Raw genomic sequence first — 25,530 nt, 5'->3', positions numbered from 1 at the left:
CGCTCCTCATCTCCCCGCCGCCCGCCGCTGCCTCAGGCCGCCGCCACCGCCGGCCATCCCGTCCGATTTTAACCCCGCTCACTTCCGGCCCATGTTCGTCGCTGGTGCACCGCCTCTAACCTTCCCCATGGCACTTCCGGAAGGTGAGTGTGTATCCTTCAACCGGCTCCGGGGGGGGGACAAACCCTTCACTCTCCAAAGTTCTAACAAACCATTTCACCTTCACACTTAACAAACCTTCTAATTTCCCCTTTTATGCTTTGAATAAATCTTCTAATCCTCCCTTTACACTTTCCTAATCCTAATCCTCCCTTTACACTTTCCTAATCCTAATCCTCCCTTTACACTTTCCTAATCCTAATCCTCCCTTCTTTTAAGCACACTTTCCTAATCCTAAATTCGCCCTTTACACTTTTAGTAAACCTTTTCTCCTCTTTCTCTTCTTTTTTCCTGCAGCTTTGCCAACTCTGGTTGGACATATTCCTGGAGGAGTCATCACATGACTGCCACCCAAAGATTCCTTTTTCCAGATCTGCAATATTGTTATAATAAATAATCAAATGGGTTCAAAGTAAAATGAAAAATAAACACACCATCTTTTTAGGAATGTTTTTATGTTGGTGCTCTCTGGTTGCTCACAGCTGCATCCAGGAGATTAATCTTTAACTCCTGGAAACTCCAAGACAATCCTGGAGGGTTGGCAACCCCAATTCCCCTACAAACAATGATTAATGTTGGTGTATAGTATAAACACTGTCGCTTGCATGGATTGCCAACTGCCCACCTTGTACGCAAATGTCATCTTTCCAACTCCTGTTCAGCCTCACATACAAGACAAGAAACATCTGAATGTAAAACTATGAAATGGTACAGCACAGATGAGGCCATTGTGCCTGTGCTGGCTCTTTGTAAGCATTATCCAATTAGCCCACTGTCCTGCTCTCTCCTCATAGCCCTGAAAATGTTTTCTCACCCCATAATTCACTAGAGCCACAAAAAAGGATGTCAGAAACAACTGATACCCAATGCACTTACACAACCATTGAGTACACCACATGCAAAACGGAAACTACTGCCAAAAATCAGACACCGTGTGCAATTATTATCAATTCTGGGCAGAACTATTGTTCTCTCACCTTTTCCCCTTCCACAGTGTGCTCACCCAGGTATTTGTTCTGTTTCTCCATACATGCTCACCCTCACCACAAACTCTCTCCCATCAATTTTCTTTTGCAAGGCTGCAGAGGCTATGACAATGAGGGACGGCAAGTTATTCCACTGGAAGGGTCTTCACGGCTGAGCACAATCTAGTCCTCTAGTGTCTAATTGAAGTTATTGCATGGTGATCGGGAAGAGTAATTGAAAGAAGTACATACCAAACAATTACTTCCAAAGTGAATGGTGTGAACAGGACAATGGCACACGTGTTCACACAAGTCTCCTCTACAAATTCTCACCATTGGTTTCAAATCCCTCCTCTCCCTGGCCCTTCCTGATCTCTGTAATTTCCTGCAGCCCCAACAACCCTCTCTCTCCCAGCCCTGATCTAATTCAGGCCTCTTGAGCATCCCTGATTTTAATCGCTCCAGCATTCTCCTTAAACTATCTGAGCCCTAAACTCTGGAATTCCTTCCCTTAAATCTCTCCCCCCACCCCCGATTAAGACGACTCTTAAAACCCGCCTCTTTGACCAAGCTTTTGGCCACTGCCCTAATACCACCCGTATGGAGCTCGATGTCTAATTTCGCTTTAAAACGTGCCTGGGAAGTCACTTTGGGCGTTTCGCTACGTTAAGGGCGCTATCTAAATACGGGTTGTTGTTGATTTAGAACTGATAAGATTTAGGCGTTTATATAGCGGATGCAGTACAGCAACAGAGGGTCCACTTTGCAGTGTAGTAAGCCGCTGGGTTTCTTTTGTTGCATTTTGAATCTTTCCTGAACTGCAAAGGGGAAACGAGTGTAATCAATGAAAATATTGATGGATACAACGTAACACGGGAGACGCCCGGCGTTTGCTTGTTGCCAGTCACTTGGAGTCTGGCTCCTCTGTCCTCAGTCACATGCGCTGCAGATGTGGTTTTACAGGTCGGGGTTTTTTAATCTGATCTCGTAGCGAGGAAGAGACCGAAGCAAGATTGAAACTCTGTTCGTACAAGGGACCTGGTGCCTTCCAGACAGGAGGAAAAAAAAAAGCAAGAGACGGAAAAGGAACAGGCAGCGGCAACCCCAACATGCGGAAGCGACAATCGCCTTCTCTGCAAACTCCCTTCTTCCTCCCCAGGTTTGGCTACTGGGATGAATTTTGCTCGTGTTGCCTTTGCTTTTGCTTTTTAAAGGGAGGGAGCGCAGCGAGGAAACCAGCAGCCGCCCAAGGACAGACCCAACCCACTTCGTGTAGCCCGTCAGCAAATTCAATTGTTTATTCTTTTTCAGTCAATTCACTAATGTTCGCCAAACGATGTAGCTGCTTCTCTCCCTCCCCCTCCAAGCTCTGCCTCGCCTACATTCGGCACTGGCCGAACCAGCTGCCTGGGAAATCGCAAAGAAAGATTTCCATCATCTATATAGTTACAGCACTTTTGAAGTGTAGTCATTGTTGTAAGGTAGGATGCAAGAAGCCAATTTGTGCACAGCAAGCTCCCACACACAGCAACACAACAATGACTAGGCAATCTGGTTTTTGTGATGTTGATTGAGGGATAAATATTGGCCAAGACATGGGGCTGAACTCTTTACCCCTTCCCCTCCCCCTGCGGAAAGAGCTCCGACACTCTGGACTGTCAGCCTGGATTTTGTGTTCATGTCCTGGAATGGGACTCGAACCCACAACCTGATTCGGAGCCGAGAGTCCTACTCACTGAGCCGCAATGTTTAATCCTTGCTTCAGGGATAAACTTAGCCCCACAACCTCAATCATCCCAATATTAACTTCCTTTTTTTTAAAAAAAAACCTTGGAATGGGCTGGTTTCTACAATCCCTGGTAGTGACATCAGTGCGGCTCAGAAATGGGATTTAATTCTGTTTTTCTAATCTGTGCTATTGTAGAAAACAGTCTCAGATTTTTTCCCTTTACCTTTTGCAGTCTTCAAATCCCTAGTCTGATAGGGATCGGAATGATGACATCGGGAATAATATTGTTTTTGGCTGACCACTTTTCCTGTAACGTTAGGGATGAAATGGCTATTCCTTGAAAGCAGCCACTGGGTGATAATGCATTGATTGTTAGGGGAAAAATACTGGTGGAGTGTGAAACGAGCTATCGGTTTGCAACTGTTCCTGTAGCACTTGCATCCAAGGCCAATTTCACCGCTTCAGTTACTTTACAGCTCCACTCACTCTCGCAGTATCTTGCCTATGTGACCACTTTTTTTTTAAAAAAGGGAGCTCAAACAGTCAGCTATTCACCTCTGGGTACCATCACTGAAAATGCCAGAAATCTGAAAAATAAATAAAACTAACATTCTGGAAAAGCACATCAGTGTCAATCAGCCTCTTAGGAGAAAAGAAATGAGAATTAATCTGCTTTAGCTTTCAGATACTGATAGACCTTAAATATATTTCCAGCATTTTAAGAACATAAAATACGAAACAGGAGTGGGAGTTGGCCATTTGGCCCCTGAGGCCTGGTTTCCCCCTTCAGTATGATCATGACTGACTTAACTCCATTTTCCTCTCAATGACCCTCAACTCCCTTATAACTCAAAAATCTGTCTAACTCAGTCTTGAATATATCAATGATCCAGACTCCACTGCTCTCTGGGCTAGAGAATTCCTTTGAGGGAAGAAATTCCTCCATAGATCCATCTCAAATGGGTAACTGCTTATTCTGAAATGATGCTTCCTTGGTTCTAGATTCCCCTACAAGGGGAAACATCCTTCCAGCATTCACCCTGTCAACTTTCGGAAGTTGTTTCTTGCCCACTTAGTTCATTGTTTCCTACTTTCAGAAAGACAAGTGCATCCCTTGTCGATATCTGTTTTATGTTAATTGAAGCTGTTATGAAAGTATTAATTCTGTCAATTTTCCATCAATTGCTCACCGTAATTCGATTTGCTTTTCTGGCAGAAACCTAGCCACCTGCATCAATGTTCATTTTGTAGCCTTCAAGTGGTTTAACAGCCGCTTAACTGCTCAAGTAATAGGCAAGGACATTAATCCTACTATAGACTATGGGAAGCAGAAGCAAAATTAAGCAGACCAGTGAATTTATTCAGCTGACAAGGCTGTGACAAAAATCGAGCTTTACTCACTTGTGGTGTTATATCTTATTCCTCCGTCTTGCTAATGGTACACACACAGTTAAAATTGGTTGCTGCCAGCTTGTTATTCACTGAATATGCACTAGCGCTGGATAATACCAGAAGCATTATCACAATGCTGTTAAACAAAGGACTTAGTGCGCTAATATCTGTTGAATGCAGAGTCGTTTACATCAAGGAGTGTGCAAAGTATTAATATCCAGCAATCATGAATGATAGAAAGTTACTGGAACATGCATCTTGTGCGATTTGAAGTCCTGGGTTTTTTTTTTAATCTGCTGGAAAGGTGTTGTGGGCTTGGTTAACAAATACGTTTGGGGGTGAAAACCTGGCCAGTAATTCTTCATGGTCTCTTTGACAGTTCTGGGGCCAGGAACCTCTAATTGGGGGTTCATGTTGGTTGTTTGGGTTTAGCTCACCAGTCTGAGGGTGTCAGGGGAATGTAGCTATTCTGAGCTTTGTAGTAGCATTTTGCCAAGTAATGTGAGCAACCAGGTTTTAAGAATCAATTGCATGTTGAGGGTTAACACATGAGAAGTATTTTTATTGCTTTGACATTTTGAAGGGAATAGCAATGTTTGTAAATACACTGTACAGAATACTCTCCCTTTAACCTGTTAAATTCATTTGTTTGTTAGCTTATAGCCATGCCAAAGTCTAATCAGAATGTACTTTCTTCCATCCACACAATGTAGCATGTGATATATTCCACAAGCCAGTGTATTATGGCAAGACTTCTCTTTTTGACACCTGTGCCTCATTACATAGATCTCGATAAAGACACACTCCTGTTCATTGGGAATGTCAGGTCAGCTTACAGGCGAATACATATTGTTAAGGTCCCTGAAACAGAACACTGCCCTTTTTCCGACTTTGCAGGGCTGATTTCTAGATGCACAGCATTAGTATTTAATTATGTGTATGTAGTCATCCTCCTAAGTTTGAAATGGAGATGTTCAAAACTGTAAAGGGTTTTGAGAAGAGTAAATAAGGAAAAACTGTTTCCACTGGCAGAAAAGATAGTAACCAGGTAATTGGCAAAAGACCAAGTGGTGACGATGAGTTTTTTTTTGATCTTGAGTTATTTTGATCTGGAATGTGTTGTCTGAAAGGGTGGCAAAAGCAGATTCGATAAACTTTCAGAAGTAAATTGAATAAATACTTGGGAGGGGAGTGGGGCTAATTGGAAGCTTTCTGAAAGAGCCAGTTCAGGCACAATGGGCTGAATGGCCTCCTCTTGTGATGTATGATTCAATGAGCAGAAACAAATAGTAAACAACAATATGGTTGTTATTAAATGATCTGCTTATATAGTTTGTATTGAATGTTGCATTTAAATTAACTTTTTTTGTTATTTTGGCATTCTCGTATGGATATCAAACATCCAAATCCTTTGAGTTTTAATTTCCTATTAGAGCAAACAGACTTGATAGCTAAACAGTGCACGAGCTCCTCTTCAAGTCTTTACTGCTGAATTGGTCTAAATGTTGGCGGTACAGCCTTGTGGACTGTTTGTTTGAAAGGTGGGCTGGATGCTCAATCTGCTCCACATTCTGCACATGGACAACCACCTCCTCTCAGAAAGGAAGACTTGCATTTCTTTGGTGCCTTTCACAACCCCTGGATGTCCCAAAACACTTTATAACCAGTGAAGTACTTTTGAAGAGTAGTGCAGACAGCAAGCACCCACAAGTGACTATGTGAGAATGACCAGATTATTTTTTAATGCCATGTTGATTGAGGGATAAATATTGGCCAGGATACCAGGGAGAACTCCCCGATTATCTTCAAAGTGGTGTCGCGGGATCTTTTGAGAGGGCATTTGTCTATAACAAATGTCCACCGTAAGAACAGGTTATACCTACTTCTGTCACAGACCTGTAACTAATTTTACAATATTTGCAGCGTAGTGTAATAATGAGTGTAAAAATATTTCAAACTATTCAGTATAGATCCCATCCAGGACAAAGCAGCTCACTTGATAGGCAGCCCATCCATCATTATAATATCCACTCCCTCCACGCTGTACAGTGGCTGCAGAGTGTTCTATCTACAGGATACACTACAGGAGCTAGGCAAGGCACAGCACCTCCCAAACCCACAACTCAATCACCTAGGGCACAAAGGCAGCAGATCCAAGGGAATACCATCACTTCCCAAGTCACGCACCATTCCTGATTTGAAAATATATCACTGTTTCTTCATTGTCGTTGGGTTAAAATCCTGCAACTCCCTCCCTAGCAGCACTGTGGGCATACCTACAACACATGGACTTCAGCGATCCAAGAACAAGGCTGCCTATCACCCTGCTGAACACAGCAAACTCAGCACTAACCAAGGATCGACCCACAGTGAGTTTATTCCCTCAGGCCACTGGGAGATTGAAATGTTTAAAAAGCAGTGATTCCTAAACCCCAGAATTCGGCATCAAGTCTTTCACAAATGGATAAAGCTCACTTACTATTTGTAACTCATGTACAGGTTATTGAGAGATAAAAACATAAATGCAACTTACCTACAGTGAGTGCTCGAGGTAAGTAAATGTGACAGGAATGGTGATGATTTATCCTTTATGATGTAAGCACTGGTGATGAGATTGTGTCATGTGACTGCAAAAATGGAGACAGATTCTTACCCCAGTGTTTATTACCGAAAACGGATGTCTGTGACAAAGGCACGCTACAATTATATGCCCTAATTTCCTCCTTTCAGCTCCTGAAGGCTGTTACTGTTGTTAAGGTCCAGTTCTGTCAGCCTTTGGACCATTTTGTCCACATCGCCAGTCTTTATGTGAACCTAGGCAATGAATTCTGACAGTGCTGCAGCTCGGTTTGGCCAACTTGAGGAGGTGGGTCGAAATCAAGATTTGGCCAACTTATCGGGAAGGGGTGGAGCTGTTCTCTGGCGAATGATGAGATACATCATCCATAACCCGAGCCAGGAACTGCACGGACTTGCCAACCGAAGCTTAGAGACCGAAGAGATTCCTAGGAGCAACATGGAGACAGTCCTCAGCACAGGCTGACCCCAAAATGAATGGGGGATTGACACCCCCGCCCCCCATCCCAATCCCCTTTGGCTCTGCCACTGAGCTTTGGAAGACAGTACAATTGATCCCTATCCTGTTCCAGCCCAGCTTCTGTGCTCACACCCGCTTCCAGCAGGGGTTTAGTTCCTAATGTTTCTTTTCCTGACCGAGATTAGCTAACTCAACGTGATGGAGGGTTGGGGCTCGGAAACTTCTGGTTCATGTGAATCATTAGGTGGGTTACTGATGTAGGTATTAACTCAGACTATAAGCATCAGAACAAGTGCATAGTGTGCTGTAAATCCACAGTACTTGAGGACCAGGTTAACAAAGCTAAGCAAGACTAAAGGATTAACATAAATTATTCATGATACAAATGGACATTGGATTCTTGTGACATCTAGAACACATCTATCATCTGTTTTGACATATATAGGTTTGCAGACTCCATATCCCCTTAAACTCACCACAGCCTATGGCCCGAGAGCTGTGATCATTATGTTTATTAACATGTAACTAATTCTCTTGGCCTTTGTCCAAGTAGTTTTAAAGTGTTATTTCTTAGTAAAGATCAACTTTCCTTTTGAAAGCGGGTGCTGATACTGCTTCCACCACTGTTGGTCATAGGGCAATCCACAACCTAACACCCTCCGTCTAAATAGGCTTCCCCTTTCCCCATCTTTCTTCAGTTTAATGTCTCATCCAAAGGCAGAACTCTGAAGCTCCAAGCTCGATCATTTGCTCAGGTGGAAGATGTGGGATTGGAACTTTTCAGCTCGGGGCGGGGCGGGGGTGGGGTGTGTGTGTGTGTTACTGGCTGAGCCACAGCAGACACCTCGACTCCTTTTAAAGATTACCCTTTATTGTTTTGCGTCCTCTCATTATTCCTCCTCCCAAAATATGTCAACACACATTTCTACTTGTGAGATTTTGCATGAATTAGGCACAAGTGATGGAAACCCTAGGAGGTTTGGGTGCAGCATCTCTCGATTATATCTCAATAGATCAAGCGGGAGACGGTTTTTAAAGGGCATGTTTAGCTCCGAGTAAGATGCATTGTCCTTTTATCTCATAGGAATGTAGGAAGCGAGCCAGAGAACGTGGATAAAAAACCTCAGTTTCACCTAGATCTTTGGTTTTATTTCATGGTGCAAAACTGGATCCTGGATTTTGGCCGCCCTATTGCAATGGTGAGTCATGAACTGACAAATTGTATTAACTGAATAGAAACAAAGGGGCCAGAGCTCACTCTCCCAACCACAACCCAGAGACCCCAGGCTGGGGCTCTTTCTCTAGAAATGAGAAGGCAGAGGGCGGATAGAGAATGTTAAAATTATGAAAGGGTTTGGTAGGGTAGACGTAGAGAAGGTGTTTCCACTTGTGGTGGGGAGACCAGAACTAGGAGTCCATGAATATAAGACAGCCGCTGATAAATCCAATAGGGAATTCAGGAGAAACCTCTCTACCCTGAGAGTGGGAAAAATGTGCAATTCACTACCACAAGGTGTAGTTGAGATAAATAGTGTATAAGGATTTAAGAGGAAGCTGGGTAAACACATATTGGAGAAAGAGATAGAAGGATATGCTGATGGGTTGAGATGAGGAGGCTCATGTGAAGCATAAATACTCAGATGGAACAGTTGGGCCAAATGGCCTGTTTCTGAGTTATACATACTGTGTAATCCACCTGGAAAGTGCATTCTGTTGACATTGGGTGTGTTTGGTTGTGATTTTTCCCAATCACTTCCTGCTCCAATACACTGTGTCCGGTTTTATGCATGAAAAATGGCTTTTTTTAGCAAACTACCTGAGGTAACTCATTAGGGAGAGGAGGGAAGAGTATATGGGGGAGGTGGGGAAGATTTATAATTTATACTAGATCTGCTGTTTTTCTCATAAGAAACTGACAGGGGTCTGATGTGCTCCTTTATAGATTATCCTTCCAGTGGAGTGGTTTCCATTGAATAAACCGAGTGTTGGTGATTACTTTCACATGGCCTATAACATCATCACACCTTTCCTCCTACTGAAGGTAAGGTCTCTGACTGCTGCAGACGTTGTGACTGGGGAAAATAGGTGTGTCCACACAGTCACTGTCCCCTTGCAGAATCCATTGCGCGTTGCCTGGTGGCTTACTGACCGCCCAAACACAGTGTTGGACCTGGGTCCTGAGGAGCACAGAGGTTCCAACTTTGATTCACAACCCTTACTGAGTTGGATTTTCATCAAGGGTTAGCACTGGAGATGCTGTAACCAGGGGGCGACCAGGTTACCCAAAAAGGTCTGGGAGTATTTAGGATCCTCCTGAGGAATGGGAGGCGATGCCAAAAATAATGTTGTGGAAGTGTTCATGAAAATCTCCTGACTTCCCACGTGCTTGGCCAATCCTGGCTGTGACTGCCTTTAAGGAGGGGAACGATACAGTCAAGTGCTGATTGCTTTTGGGTGAATTCTGCTGCAGAGGTCGTGGTTGGGTGAGGCCAGGACCAGGCTCGCCTGTGTCGCCTTTCACAGTTGAATAGTTTGCCGATGCTTATGATCCAGGCTTACCTAGTATCCCAGGGATCTTGCAACCATTTTGTGCTCTTTCAGCAAAAGGAGAAAGAATGGGTGAAAACCGAGGCAGAATTAGACAAATGTATAGAGACATGTCACAGATGATGAGAATTGGCATTGAAAGCTCATCAATTCTCAATAGTACTTATTTCAAGAGTACATAAGTGTTCACTCAATCTTTAATACCTTCTGTTGCAGCTTATCGAACGTTCTCCTAAAACTCTCCCTATCTCAGCAGTGTACATCTGTATAATAACATTTGTTATGGGAGCCAGCATTCACCTTGTTGGTGATTCAGTGAATCATCGTCTGATTTTAAGTGGATACCAGCTCCATTTGTCTGTTCGAGAAAACCCAATTATGAAGGACTTGAAACCAGAAACATTGGTAAGCACCATCACATCGGCAAGAAAAATGCTTCAATCGGATTAATCCTATGCAAGCTCAGCTTGGTCAAGGGCACTGGGTGCTGCAGAGAGTTTGACACTGCACCTCTACACATCCTTGATTTTAATCACTCCAACACTGGCGGGAATGCCTTCAGCTGTCATGGTCCTAGGTTCTGGAATTCCCTACCTAAACCTCTCCTCCTCTACCTCTCTCTTCCTTTAAGACGCACTTTAAAATCTACCTCCTTGACCAAACTTTTGGTCATCGTCCTAATATTTATTTAGATAGCTCAGTGACTGAAGAAGAGTCATACGGACTCGAAACGTTAACTCTGTTTCTCTCTCCACAGATGCTGTTAGACCTGCTGAGTTTTTCAGCATTTACTGTTTTTGTTTGTGACTGATATTTTGCTTGATATCACTTCTGTGGTGCCCTGGGACATTTTACTATGTTAAAGGCAGTATATAAATGGTATATAAAGGTGGTTTATAAATGCAAGCTGTTGTTCAAATCCATGCTAAACTGAAAAATCTTCTGGCCACGGTTGAAAGATATCTGCATGATTTCTTTTTATTCATTGATAGCATGTGGGTGGCGTTGGCTGGGCCAGCATTTACTGCCCAACCCTCATTGTCCTTGAGAAGGTGGTGGCGAGCTGCTTTCTTGAACCAGTGCAGTCAGTTCAATACAACCGAGTGGTTTGCTGGGCCATTTCAGAGGGCATGTAAGAGTCAATCACATTGCCGTGGGTCTGGAGTCACATATAGGGTAAGGATGGCAGATTTCCTTCCCTAAAGGATTTTAGTGATCCAGCTGAGGTTTTTTTATATGACCATTGACATCGTTTCATGGTCATTATTAGGCGTTTAATTCCAGATATTTTATTTGAATTCAAATTCCACCATCTGCCTGGTAGGATTCAAACCTAAATCCCCAAAGCATTACCCTGGGTCTCTGGAATACTAGTCCAGTGACAATACCACTACACCATCACCTCCCCCTGTATGAAATGAAATTTTTAAAAAAACAGAAAATGATGGAAATACTCAGCAGGTCAGGCAATCTGTTGAAAGAGAAACAGAGTTAATGTTTCAGAGCGGTTGACCCTTTATCAGAGCTATGAAAATTTACCGGTAAGAAATTAAGTTTGGTAACCTCAGTCCAGTTCTGAAGGATATGGTGCTGACAGCATAAAACTGTCCTTAATTGGCATTCAGCCAGTTCAGGAATCTCAATCAGGGAAGTCTCAGGGTGACTAGTGATGTGCGTTGGGGTTACTGTCCGGAGACAGTTACAGGGCCAAGGAAGAGGGAGCTTCACAGTACACCTAACCAGGCTGCTTTTCAACTGGGATGCTTAATGCAGAGTGCTTGAGCTGGTAAAGTTCCATCTTCTATCACTACCCCACCCATACAAAGCACGAAATTCACACAAAACCAAAAAGTTTAAAAGTTGTAATTTCTCTTGTTAAACCCACAGATTGACTCATTTGAGCTGCTATACTACTACGATGAATCCTTGGGTCACTTGATGTGGTAAGTAAATTAACAAATAAATTAATGACCATCCATCACTGTACAAAAGGCAGCCAGAGTCTGCCCTGATGGCCAGTGGCTGAAGGTGCCACCTGCTATAAACTAGGAAGGACCCATTCTGCCTTGCCAGTTGCTCACAGCATGGGCAGCAGTTATGTTTATGGTAGTTAGCTTCAGCTCCCTGGGTTAGGGAGTGAGGAGTGGGTACTGGATGGGGTTCCTCCACCAGTGACACCTGGGCACATGGAATTTAAGAGTTTGGTTGTTTTCTCTGATTTCCCAATGTCTCAGTTCACACATGAAAGCTGGCCACCAGGTCTCATTGGTTGTGTTCCTTTCCTGTATCAGTCAACTCCTTCAGGCTAGTCAGCTGCCTGTAACTGGGGAAAAGTTGTGGGGCTGGGGGAAACAACTGAAAAATAAAGCAACTCCTGGTCAGTCTAGACCATTGCTGAGTCAAGTCTGTGTGTAAGATTGTGTCAGCGTTCTCCATAATAAGATTTTGAATCGGCCCTGTATGTTCTAGTTCCAGAACTAGGGGTGGCCTGTTTAAGACAGAGATGAGAAGAATTTTTTTCTGAGGATAGTGAGTCTTTGGAATTCCCTTCCTCAAAAGGCAGTGGAGGCAGAGTCTTTGAATGTTTTCAAGGCAGAGATAGATTCTAGATAAGCAAGGGGTTACCAAGGGTAGGCGGGAGGTTACAGTTAGATCAGCCATGATCTTATTGAATGGCGGAACAGGCTCGAAGGGCCGAGTGGACCACTCCTGCTCCTAGTCCGTATGTTATTCTTTTGCTCAGTGCACTATGAAGCAAAGCCACCAATTCTCCATTCCCAGCAGGGCAATTTCTGCAGGGCGACAACACTGCAATTATCCCAATCAAAATGAAGGAGGTTTGGCTGAAATTACCCCAGTCTTGTTTCAATGCAGCACTGCTGCAGAAAGTTGAACAGAGCAGCATTCATGTGGATTCGTTAACTTTTGATGATTGTATGAAACTCGGGCTTAACTACCAAGTGAAACATTAATTTAAACTCATGAGCTGGCTCTTAGTCCACTTCACCCTTCACTGAGCTCACTCTTGCTCCCTGACACACTTCCATTCGCTTCCCCTGACCCCACCACCCCCCCCCCACCCCCAACCGCCTTCCTCCCTCCCTCCCTCCCTCCCTCTCTCTCTCTCTCTCTCTCTCTCAGGGATCCAGTTACTCAGCCGTGAAAGGATGTATCGTATAATATATTAACATAGTGGGGTGGGCACAGACCTAGGGGTATGGGATAGCATACAATATATTGCCTATTTCCACAAATGCAGGTGGTTCTTCATGTGAAATCTCTGTGTGGATTTCATTGCTTTATTTAAGGCTTGCTTATTAATGTAGGCGCTATTCCCGGAAGCACAGCAATAGTCTCACATTCTCATTTTCTTTAAAATCAGCACCATTGTTAAGTCGAGCATTTCTCTGGGCAGTGTATAAAGGGTAAACTGCCAAGCACTTTGCTCTACCTGTTATTTTGTTTTAATAAACTCCTTTTCTCACCCGAATAACAAGATGAATTGTTATTCATTGCTGCAGTTCAGGCAATAGTGCAACAGTACTCATGGGAAACTGCAGCATTCCTGTTGGTAGCTAAGCCAGGGAGGTCAGGAAAGGCTCACCTTTGGCCTCGGTCTGTGCTAAGTTAGTTGATCCCACTGATCTCAACGCTCCTGGACTGAGGGGGAAAAAGTTGTCCAGTATTTACTTTTAATTATTGCTGAAAAGTATGCCTGTGATTACGAACAAGAGTGCGTGTATGTTTGCATGTACCTTTGCACAAGTGAGAGTGTGATATGTGTATTAATGTATGCTTGTTTGTCACTGTGTGTGAGTGTGTGTTTGTTTATCAGGTAAGGATTGGATTGCATCAGCCATAATATGCTGCAGCCCATGTTTAAATATCCTGGCTCCTGTGGAAACCTGGTCCCAGCCATGAGATTCCTGAGTCCCTCATATACCAATGCAAGAGGCAGCTTGGTGTTCCAAGGAACCTTTTACCTTTCCTTGTTCCCTGATGCCTGAGCAGCTGTTGCTTGTGTACAAAGTCTATTTGTGAGGCTGCAGTACGAGTTGTTACTTTGGTCACTGCAGTATGAGGACTGTTTGACTAATAGTTGTGCTTATTTTTGTGCCACAGGTATGTTCCTTTCTTCATTATTTTCAGCCTGTATTTCACTGGCTGCTTCACTCGCAGTAGCAGGGACAGCAGAATGCCTCTATCAGCATGGCTGCTCCTCGGGCCAAGTAGTCTCTACTATTGGTAAGAGATAAGCAAATATTTAGAAAATAATAGTCATGATTTTATTTCATTCCACTTTTTAGTGTCAGTCGTAGCTCGTTTGGTAGTATTCTCACCTCTAAGTTAAAAAGCTTCAGCTTCAAGTCCCACTCCAGGGCTTGACCACGAAAGTCAAGACTGACGCTCCAGTGCAGCACTGAGGCAGTGCTGCACTGTTGGAGATGCCGTCTTTTGAATGAGACATTAAACTGAGGCTCCATCTGCCTGCATGGGTGGATATAAAAGGTCCCATGGCCCCATTTTGTGTTTAACCAATTTATTGGAGTTCCTTAAAGGAGTCACATGTGCTGTGGATAAAGGGGAAGTGGTGGATGTACTGTACTTAGATTTCATGAAGGCATTTGATGAGGTGCCACATCAAAGGTTATTGTGGAAAATCAAACCTCATGGTGTAGGGGGTAACATATTGGCATGGATAGAAGATTGGCTAACTAACAGGAAACGGAGAGCAGGCATAAATGGGTCTCTTTTTTTTGGTTGGCAAGATGTGACAAGTGGTGTGCCATAGCGATCAGTGCTGGGGCCTCAACTTTTTACATTTTATATAAATGACTTGGATGAAGGGACCGAAGGCATGGTTGCTAAATTTGCTGATGACATAAACATAGGTAGGAAAGTGAGTTGTGAAGCGGACACAAGGGGGTTACAAAGGGACATAGATGGGTTAATTGAGTGGACAAAGATCTGGCAGATGGAGTATAATATGAGCAAATGTAAAATTGCCCATTTTGGCAGGAAGAATAAAAAAGAAGCATATTATCTAAACGGTGAGAGATTGTAGAGCTCTGAGATTCAGAGGGATCTGGGTGTCCTAGTGCATGAATCACAAAAGGCTAGTATGCAAGTACAACAAGTAATTAGGAAAGCTAATAGAATGTTATCATTTATTGCAAGGGGAATTGATTACAAAAGTAGGAACATTATGCTTCAGTTGTACAGGGCACTGGTGAGACCACATCTGAAGTGCTGTGTATAGCATTGGTCTCTTTATTTAAGGAAGGATGTAAAGGCATTAGAAGCAGTTAAGAGAAGGTTTTACTAGACTAATACCAGGAACAGGTGGGTTGCATTATGAGGAATGGTTGGACAGACTAAGCTTGTATTCGCTGGAGTTTAAAAGAGTAAGAGATGACCAAATTGAAACTTTTAAGACCCTGAAGGGTCTTGACAGAATGGATGTGGAGAGGATGTTTCCTCTTGTGGGGGAATCTAGAACTAGGAGTCACTGTTTAAAAATAAGGGTCGTCCATTTAACATAGAGATGAGGAGAATTTTTTTTCTCTGAGGGTCCTGAGTCTTTGGAACTCTCTCCCTCAAAAGGCAGTGGAAGCAGATTCTTCGAATATGTTTAAGGCAGAGGCAAACAGATTCTTGATAAGCAAGGGGTGAAAGGTTATTGGGGGTAAGCGGGAATGTGGATTTGAGGTTAATATCAGATCAGCCATGATCTTATTGAATGATGAAGCAGACTCAAGGGACCAAATCATCTACCCCTGCTCTTAATTTGTATGTTTGTATGCAATATTTTGAAGAAGAGCAGGGAGTTCACCCCAGTGTCCTGGCCAACATCTCAAAAGACCGATTATTTGGTAATTATCACAGTGCTGTTTGTGGGATCTTGCTGCTTGAAAATTGACTGCTATGTTTCCTACGTTACCACAGTGATTAAACTGCAAAAGTACTTCACTGGCTGTAAAGCACTTTGAGACATTGATGGTCAAGAAATGCGCTATATAAATGCAAGTCTTTCTTTTCCCCTAAACATCACTTGGTCAGTTCTGGGATACAGGTACAATTGTGTAATGGTTATGGTACTGGTCCAGTCATCTAGACACCTGGCCTAATAAACCAGAGAATGTGAGTTCATAAACTCACCGTAACAGCTCAAATTCAGTTTGTTTTTTAAAAAAATAAATAAATCGAGAAATATAAGTGACATCAGTAAAAAAAAAAATGACCAAAGAGCTGTCAGATTGTCAGTTTCAAAAAAACAAACACAAAATTGTTCAACCCAACAGCAAACCTACCACCCTGACCCGGTCTGGCCTATCCATGATTCCAGTCCCACGTCCGAATTATCCACTGGAATTGTGCAACAAGTCACTCACTTGTATCAACCCACTACTCCGTTCCCCTAGAATGTGGCTCACCACCATCTTCTCAGGGCAATTAGGGGTAAGCATTAAACATCGGCCTTGCCAATGGCACCTATGTCCCAAGAATGAAAGTGTGGGAGAAAAATCAGCCACAGTTCCTCCTGCTGGTTATACAGTAACTACAGGAAGGTAAGCCTCAGGCTAGACGAGGTGTGACAACCCCCTTGGCCAAATAGCATACAGACGCTTGCTGTCCAGGCTAACAGAATGGTCAATTGGCTGAATACTTCCAGTGTCACAAATTGATTATGGTTGAGGAAGGTCCATTCAGCCCATCTTAATTCCATTGAAAGATCTCAGTCTCCCCATTTCAACATCCGCTTGGTCCTTAAATGGTTCAAGGGGCATTTGCCTCCCCTCTTTGGGGGATTGGAATCTATTTCCATTGACGTCATCAGGATAGATGTAAAACAGACTGTCAACCCGCTACCGTCTGTTTACCGCTATCGTCCCCAAGTTACAATGGTCCCATCCCTTTGAGAGACAAAGCATTTCCCGGTATCCATTTTAAATTTACCTTTTATTAGTTTGTTCACCTGTCCAAGTATCACAATTGAATTTAAACCATACTATATAAGCTGCCAGCTTCAAGAGTTCAAGGGTTAATGTCAGGGGAGTGGGACTTAGTCGAGTTTCTTGATCAGATTCTCTGAAGAACTGGGCTATAAATGAATATTGCAGTCCTCATACCCCTTTGACCTCTATCTCTTTCTCTTCTAGGTACCTGGTGACTGAAGGTCAGATCTTTGTCCTCTATATCTTTACTACCTTTGCTATGATGGCAACAGTAATGCACAAGAAACGCAAAGGGCTGGTAATGGACAGTAACGGTCTCTTCCTGTTTTATTCTTTCTGCATTGCGCTGGTCCTGATCTCTGCTTGGGTCGCCTTCCTGTGGAATGACAAAATTCTCCGGAAAAAGTATCCCGGAGTCATGTACGTGCCAGAACCCTGGGCGTATTACACCCTGCACATCAAGAAAACACCCTAGTTTCTTGCCAGGTGCTGTTTCTGAAGCTGCTTTAGTCAACTCTCCAACTCCCCCAAATAACTGATAGTTGAGTGTTTCTCTAGGGTGCAGTTATACTCTTACCACATCAATTCACAGTGGTTTCAGGTAGGCATTGATGCAAATAGTGGCAGTATAATTTGTGCCAAGCAATGTGAGACACCCCCAGCCCCAGCAGGAGGCAGCTTCTCACTGCTTCAAGTTTGTACTGGCTGCAGTATAACACCAGTCTGATGCAAAAATTGTTGCATTTTCAGAAGTGTTCTGGGTGGTCCACTGAATCTCCCTTTTTTTATTTACCCCAACCTCACCCCACCCCAAAAAACTTGATACAATTTCTTATGCAATTTTTCTAATATCTGGAAAAAGGTCTGGCCCTTGCTGCATTTACGGTAAAAGCAAGTCAGAGTGGGAAGAAACCTTGACTCACTCACAAAAGCACATCCAGGCTGCAAGTGACTGCGAATTACCTGGGGAGCGGGACTAATTGAATAGCTCTTTCAAAGAGCCAGCCCAGGCATGATGGGCCGAATGGCCTCCTTCAGTGCTGTATGATTATGACTGAACATCTCTTGTAAAATTAAAACCTTTAGGCCAGAAATTGCTATCGACAATACTTAGTGATCTAGTCCTTAACCTGTGCATCCACCATTGTCCTGCCTGCTATTTTAACAGATGCAATAACTCATTAGCTTAAGTCGGGTTAACACATCACTGGAATGGAGAACAGAGAGACATATACAGACAGATTGGAGTCGATCTTGACCGTGTACAGTAGTTTAAAATGGGTGATAGTAAAGTCAATAAAAATAAATCAGAAGAGAGATAAAAAGGCCTGCCAACTCCACCATCATTGAACCAATGAAGGTTTACCCAGTATGTTCACTCACTATAGTAATTTCTACGTTTGGAGTTTGTTTAAAAAATAACCTTATTTGTTCACATCTCTATTCTGTTGACGGGATTTGTTTTGGAAGTTTCTGTGCTGCTGTTTTTTTTATGCCGATTGCTTGAGAATGTGGAACTTGGGATCACGACTGAGTTTGTTTTGCCAATTGCTGCAGAGCAATCAGAACCTTAAACTTTGTTCACATGATCCGAATTGAATTGTCGGGACCGTGTGCTGTGAGTTGCTAATCTCGAGCATGGAACGAGACATCTCAGGGCCAGTTACACCCAGCTCACCCGAATCCTAAAAAATAAAAAAAAAACTGTGACAAAACCAGACTTCTTGTCCTGCATCAAAATATGAAATATTTCTGTATTTCATGATGTGCTGTCTTAAAGTAACAAATCAAAATGGCATCTGTGGATTTGTTTACCAAACTTCAAAACAGGGCACGTAGCCCAGGTTATCTGTGTAAATGTGCCAGATTGTTTGATCTGTTAATCGAGCAGATCAGGAGGATTTTGTGCTTGGAGAATTTAAAAATGTAACTTTCTAATGGCCTTGTTTATGTGAGAGCCACAAGATGTGTCTAATCACTCACTAATGTGTCATGTAATAATCCTCTGTGATTTTTTGTGGCAGTGGGGGGAGGATTTAACCTATCTTTGGAGACTTAGAACTTGTATGAGATCGGAGGGCTTTGCTTGTAATTCCTTATTTCACTTGAATTGTGATGCATAGGGACAGATTCAGGCACCAACTGTGTCTAAACCTCTTTTTCAGGGAGTCTACAAAAGTGTATTTCATCCAAATGTTCAGATTATCAAACTGATTAAGAAATTCCTTCTAAAAAGAAATTCCTTCTAAAGAGGATATTTAAGCCCATGTGGGCTGGTTCAATCTTCGATTTTCCATTTATTTATATCTTGAATTCTTTATGGTGCCTTACCCGCTTTTTTAGTAATTTATCTCATTCACCAATAAATCTGACCATTAGTTTTGGCCTGACTCCAACAATTATGATATTACCACCTTTCAGAGTAAGTAAGAAAACTGAGTATGCATCCCATATGTTTGCTGCTGCAATGTTTCATAGTCAAGTGGTAACTATTAGTCTCCTGCCATGCTGCCCCACTCATGGCATGCATGGGCACAGGTCTTGGTTCATTGGTGACTCTGGGCCGAAATCCCCCCCCCCACCCCAAACCCCCCGTCTAAGGGGGCGGGCGGGCAGGAACCCAGTCGGCACCGCGCTGCCATTTTACATGGGCGGGCCAGTTAAGGCCCGTCCAGCATGACGTCCGCTAGGAGGCGCTGTGTGCTCCCTGTGCGGTCGGGGTGGGGGAGAGTGGGGGGCGGAATTCTCTGAGTCGAGGGCCTGCACAGAGGTGCCTCAGGGAGATTACTTTCACTTATGAAACATTGAAGAAAGGTTTAAAAAAAAACTTAAGGACAATGTCCCCTTGTGTAAAACTGTCACATGAGCTGGGACATGCCCATTAATTTTTTTCAAAAATTTTTATTTAATTAAACCTTTCATGAAACTTCATCCCGCCTGTGGATGGGGTTTCATGAAAAATGTGAAAGCTGCCTGCCCCCCCCAACCTTAAGGTTGGATGGACAGCATTCTTAACAACTCTAATTACTTTCTTAATGGCCTTAATGGGCCTTTGCCAAGTCGGTGGGCGTACAGCTGACTTGGCTGCACACCCATCGAACTGACAATCTAAATGAAGCGGGGTGAGGTCGGGATGTATGCCCGACATCACTGCGGCAAGTGGACCCCGCCCCCGCTCGCTGACCCGAAAATTCTTCCCTCTGTCTCCTTATCAAAACTTTGTTTTTCTTATGAACACAAGTTACGATTCGGAGGAAACTTGACCTCAATATTGACCCCACTCAATTATCTACACTCGTTATTTCCATCAGCTTTTCTCCTTATTAGCTCAGAGACACTAAAGCCTGTGGTGTCACACCCATTAAACTCGGCTGACAACTCTCCATGACACGCTTCAGAATACATTCACCCTATAGATCATCGGAGATCGACCACCAATTTTGCACCAGTGTCTCTCTCCACTGAATCATTAAGGCTGGTCCCATTCTCCTATCTCCCCATATCCTGTACTATAACCTCTTGTAAGGAACTAACTGACCAATGCTATTTACATAGTTAAAAGCAAAATACTGCGGATGCTGGAAATCTGAAACAAAAATAGCTTGGAAAACTCAGGTCTGACAGCATCTGCAGAGAGGAACACAGTTAACGTTTCGAGTCCATATGACTCTTCATCAGAACAGAACTATTTATATAGTTCCTTTAATGTAGTAAATGCACTCAAGACAGAGGGTTACAAAGAAAAATTTGACATTGAGTCACATAAAGGGCAGATGACCAAATGCTTGGTTAGAGAGGTAGATTTTAAGGAGCATCTTTGTAGAGGAAAGAGAGGCAAAGAGGTTTAGGGAGGCAATTTCAGAGCTTCAGGCAGTTGAAGGCACGGCCACCAATGGTGGAGCAATTAAAATCGGCGCTACGCATGAGGCCAGAATTGGAGGGACGCAGATATCTCACGGAGTTGTGCGGCCTGGAGGAGGTTACAGAGGTAGGGAAGGGAGAGACCATGGAGGAATTTGAAAACAAGGATAAGAATTTAAAATCAAGGCATTGCTTAACCAGGAGCCAATACAACTGAGCGAGCACAGGATTTTTTTTGTGAGTAAGGAAAACAGGCGGCAGAATTTTGGATGACCTGAAGTTCAGTGAGAGTGGAAGATGGGAGGCCATCCAGGAGCGTGTTAGAATAGTTAAGTCAAGAGATATCAAAGGCATGGTGAGGGCTTCAGCTGTAAGTAAGCTGAGATGGGACGAGGTTACAGAGTGATGGTGTGGATATGTGCTTGGAAAGGTCATCTTGAGATCAAATACAAACACTGTTGCAAAGAGTCTGGTTCAGCCTCGGAGAGTTGCCAGGGACAAGGAGAGAACTGCTGGCTAGAGAATGAAGTTTTTGGCAGGAACTGGTGACAGTGGTTTCAGTCTTCCCAATATTTAATTGGAGAGAGTTTCTGCTCATCCAGTACGGAATGTTGGAAAAGCCGCCTGCCAATTTTAGAGACAGTAGCGGGAATGAGAGAGGCGATGGTGAGGTAGAGCTGAGTGGCATCAGCAGACAGGTGAAAGCAGATGCTGTGATTTAGGATGATAATGCTGAGGGGCAGCGTGTAGGTGAGAAATAGGAGGGAGCCAAGGAGGGGACACCCGAGATAACGGTGCAGAAGCGGGAGGAGAAGCCGTTGCAGGTAATTCTCTGGCAATGACTGGAGAGGGAAGAGCAGAACAGGGTGATTGCAGTCTCAGCTAGCTAGATGACAGTAGAGCAGCATTGGAGGGGGATGGTGTGCTCTTTGCTGTTTCATATCCTGTTTAAATATTTCCCATTGCTAACCAACATATTCACTTTCCCCTTTTTAAAAAAAAATGCTTCTAGACTGTGGCAGAGAATGGCACATGCTAATTAGCTTCAGTGTGAAGTGTCATGACACAGGATCTGTATGAGAGTATAAATCTTTAAAGACATATTTTAAAAGACTACATTTTAAAAATAAACTGGAATTTAGGATGGCTCTTCAGAGCTACCAGACAGTTTTTGTGGATTACACCATCTTATTTCTCAAGAGGACAAAAGATACCTTTTCTGATATTGACTCATAGTTTTGAGCAGGAGACAAATGAAACTCTGTCACCTTCATTGTAAAAATGCAAATTTGTCCTGTCAAATCTAAAGGCTTTAGCCACCAAAACACTACAAGTGGGAGAAGACTTTAAGACAGTTAATTAAATTACCACAATCCCTTACATGGGACCATGAATCAACAGTGATGTGAGGTCACATCACACAGTGACCATCTTGTCTCCCTGCTACAGATATAGCAGATAATTCAAACCGCTTTTCAAAGGCATCTTCAGAGACACAGACAGAATTCCATCAGAGACAGGTAAAGTCATTAACTGCTACAGCCGGTTAAGCAGAAAATCAACTACCTTCAAAAACTTGAAAGAGGAACTAAGCCTCTCTCTCTCTCCTCCAATCTGTTCCTTCTTCAAGCCAACAACCTCCAGGCAGATCAACTCTAGGAACCATCACAACTATGGAGAAATGTCTGCATTTTCAAGACCTTCACTTCAGCTAAAGTAAACAACTCAACTACAAAACATCAGGCTTGCACTGAAATAGAGACTGAATTAAATTTCATTTTTATAATTACTGTTTTACCTTCTACTGTATCTAGGTTTTGTGCGTGTGGGTGAGCCGTGTGAGTGAGGCAGTGCGTTTTCATTAACCTCCGGAACAAGCGTCTGAGAAATAAACTAACCACCTTCCTTTAAAAATACAAAAGCCTTACTTAAATTGACCCAATCTCTCAGAGTAAGAAAAGACACACATCCCTGTACAAATATATTTGATCACGGCAATAAATAAAATACCTTAAAATTGCCTGTGTCAGAGCAGTTGTTTCTTTGACGTCCCTTTAATTCTTCTTGTCGTTCATGGGCCATTATCTTTGCCATAAATCTCACATGTAGCCCCTTATCAAATGGTTTTTGAAGATTAATAGAAACCAGGCCCACTGAATTTCCTTTATCTAGTCGCTGCTCACAGAATTCTATGAGGCTGCTCAAGCATGACCTACCCTTTCAATTTACATGCTGAATCATGTTTATTAATTCCATCCTGTATTACAGACTGTTGGGCCATTTACTAGCAACTAATGTAAGACCTTCTGACCTATAATTTCACGTCTTATCCCTATCTCTTTATTTGAAGAAATGAGTCATATTTACTTGGACTCCAAACTAAAGAGCGATTACACAAACTAAGGATGTACTCCCTGGCACTTGGAAGATTAGAGGATTATCTGATCAAAGTCTTCAAGGGGAACGGTTAGAGTGGATAGAAGTCCAGGACTATGTGCTGAGGGATGCACTAAAGCTTGGGGCAGTCGCCGCAAAAGGGAAAGGTCGCTGTCTAAAACCTTTCTGCCATAGTGCACCGAGGGGCTAGGAATTGTATAGACCCCTCGGGCTGTATGACTCACATTGAACGTATGTAGTGAATACTACATGTATCACAATTGTATTGAAGCACCTTAAGAGTGCAACATGGCCTATGTCAATAACATAAATACCATTTCACTGTAATGACCATGTTGGAATGTCTGTAATATTCATTGACTGTATTGAAGCATCTCGTGATCCATGTGGAAAAGTTGAATCTGATTGCACTTTTTGTGATGGCCATTTAGAAATGCTTTGTAATGTTCTTTCAGATATTTTATGAATAAAGTATATTTTTCCAAAAAACCATAGGGTGGATAGGGAGAAACTATTTTGGCTGTTTGGAGTGTGTGGAAGCAGGGGACCATAGCCTAAAAATTAGAGCCAAACCTTTCAGGAGTGAAATTAGGAAACACTTTTACAAACAAAGGGTGTTGGGAGTTTGGAACTCTCTTCCACAATCGGCGGTTGATGTTAGAACAATTATTGACTTTAAATCTGAGATTGATAGATTTTCGTTAACAACTTTTGATCTGTTAATTTTCTTTTGCTTAATTTAAGATATTATAGCAAAGATTATTACAGCAAATACTGGCAAAGGCCTCATATGGTGTGAGGACACAGGTCAGCCATGATCTTATTGAATGGCAGAATAGGCTCAATGGGCTAAGTGGCCTCCTTCTGGTCATATGTTCCTAATTTCCAGCCTTCTGACACTATTTTCCTCTTCACAAAATTTTGGAAATTTGTAGCCAGGCCTCTGCTATTTCTTCCCCAGTCTCTTTGAAGACGCTGTGAATTAACTAATTGATTAATAACTTTCACCAACAGTTCTACACCCACTTCAAGTGGTTCTACAATCCCAATGACTCATCTTCCAACAGTGAGCTTATCCCTACCCTGACCCTCATTAGTAAAGTATAATTGTAAATCATTTCTCCGAGACTCCCTCTTTACTTTTCGAATCACACTTTTTGTAGTTTTTAAGTCTTTCGTTATCTCCAAGCTCAAAATATTCCCTTTCTGGTATCAAATTTGATCAAATTTCTGTATCTGTCCATGGAATCCCAAGCTTTCACAGAATCGCACAGTACAGAAGAGGCCCTTTGGCCCATCGAGTCTGCACTGCACTGACACGTGAGAAACACCTGACCTACGTACCTACCTAATCCCATTTACCAGCACTTGGCCCATAACCTTGAATGTTATGACGTGCCAAGTGTTCATCCAGGTACTTTTTAAAGGATGTGAGGCAACCCGCCTTCACCACCCTCCCAGGCAGTGCATTCCAGCTTTGAGACCTTCCCTTTCCTTACCTAAATTTATTTAATCTGTGCTCTTTTCATCTCCTGTTTAAATATGTCCCATTGCTGATCTACACGTTCATTTTACCGTTCAATTTAATATCTCTCTACCCTGTAGTAATTTGTTATTTTTCTGCAGTCGTGTACCCTAAACCTCGCTTTATTTCTCCTCATCGCTTCAAATGCAGAACCAAGAGAACCACAGAAACTCCCCTGTGTACAATCTCACTGAATTATACTTTTAAGGTGTCAACATTTAAGTATACCCAGAACATGAGCAAAGTGAGTCCTTAGGGAAAACTCAGGCGAGTGAACTTATTGTTGCTGAAGGAATGTTTGAAAGAGGATCTGACTTATAGAATAAGGAAAGGAAATTAATTTGAGCAGGGAGACTAGAATTCAAAGACAATTATAGAATTCGCAAGCTTCCATCAAGATTGGAAATTAGAAGAAATAACAGTTAATGACTATAAGAAAGTGTTATTAATTCTGTTATTAATGGCCTCATGAAGGTTGCAATTCAATATGTGTCAGGAGATGAGACTCAGGATTAAAGAGGCATTAACATATCTGCTTGTGATCCACACTGGAGTTAGAAGGACAGTCTAGGGATCGTGGGTTGTGGGAGGAGAGTATGTTTGAACAAAAACAAAAATATCTGGAAAAACTCAGCAGGTCTGACAACATCTGCAGAGAGAGATACAGTTGACGTTTCAAGTCTGTATGTGTATGAGGTGTTCATACATAAATTGAGGAGGCTTTGTTGGAGTCAATGTCTTACATTACAACTTTAAAGATACTGAGATAAAAGCAAAAAACTGCGGATGCTGGAAATCCAAAACAAAAATAAAAATACCTGGAAAAACTCAGCAGGTCTTACAGCTTCTGTGGAGAGGAGCACGGTTAACGTTTCGAGTCCGTATGACTCTTCAACAGAACTAAGGAAGAATAAGCTTATATTTCACCTCTTTTCTATTTTTCCTTAGTTCTGTTGAAGAGT

At 42.8% G+C, this 25,530-nt stretch overlaps 1 protein-coding gene across 4 annotated transcripts; it reads left to right on the top strand.

The window, feature by feature from the left end:
• Positions 1–10: 10 nt before the first annotated feature.
• LOC121269926 (ceroid-lipofuscinosis neuronal protein 6 homolog) lies at positions 11–18,500 on the top strand. 4 transcript variants are annotated; one of them, XM_041175065.1, is made up of 8 exons: positions 11–143; positions 2,116–2,283; positions 8,367–8,481; positions 9,225–9,323; positions 10,046–10,234; positions 11,717–11,772; positions 13,952–14,074; positions 16,990–18,500. In XM_041175065.1, exons 2-8 carry the CDS (start codon positions 2,234–2,236, stop codon positions 17,258–17,260), a joined length of 903 nt encoding a protein of 300 aa, XP_041030999.1. In that variant the 5' UTR covers positions 11–143; positions 2,116–2,233; the 3' UTR covers positions 17,261–18,500. The 4 variants fall into 4 exon arrangements, with proteins under 4 accessions (XP_041030999.1, XP_041031000.1, XP_041030998.1 ...); XM_041175066.1 differs by lacking the exon at positions 2,116–2,283; XM_041175064.1 differs by lacking the exon at positions 11–143 and having other exon boundaries at positions 626–2,283.
• The last annotated feature ends 7,030 nt before the right edge of the window (positions 18,501–25,530 follow it).

Source organism: Carcharodon carcharias, chromosome 26, assembly GCF_017639515.1.
Source record: "Carcharodon carcharias isolate sCarCar2 chromosome 26, sCarCar2.pri, whole genome shotgun sequence".
NCBI classification, from domain to species: domain Eukaryota; kingdom Metazoa; phylum Chordata; class Chondrichthyes; order Lamniformes; family Lamnidae; genus Carcharodon; species Carcharodon carcharias.
The sequence above is the reverse complement of the archived record's forward strand: the minus strand, read 5'-3'. Positions and strand labels throughout refer to the sequence as shown.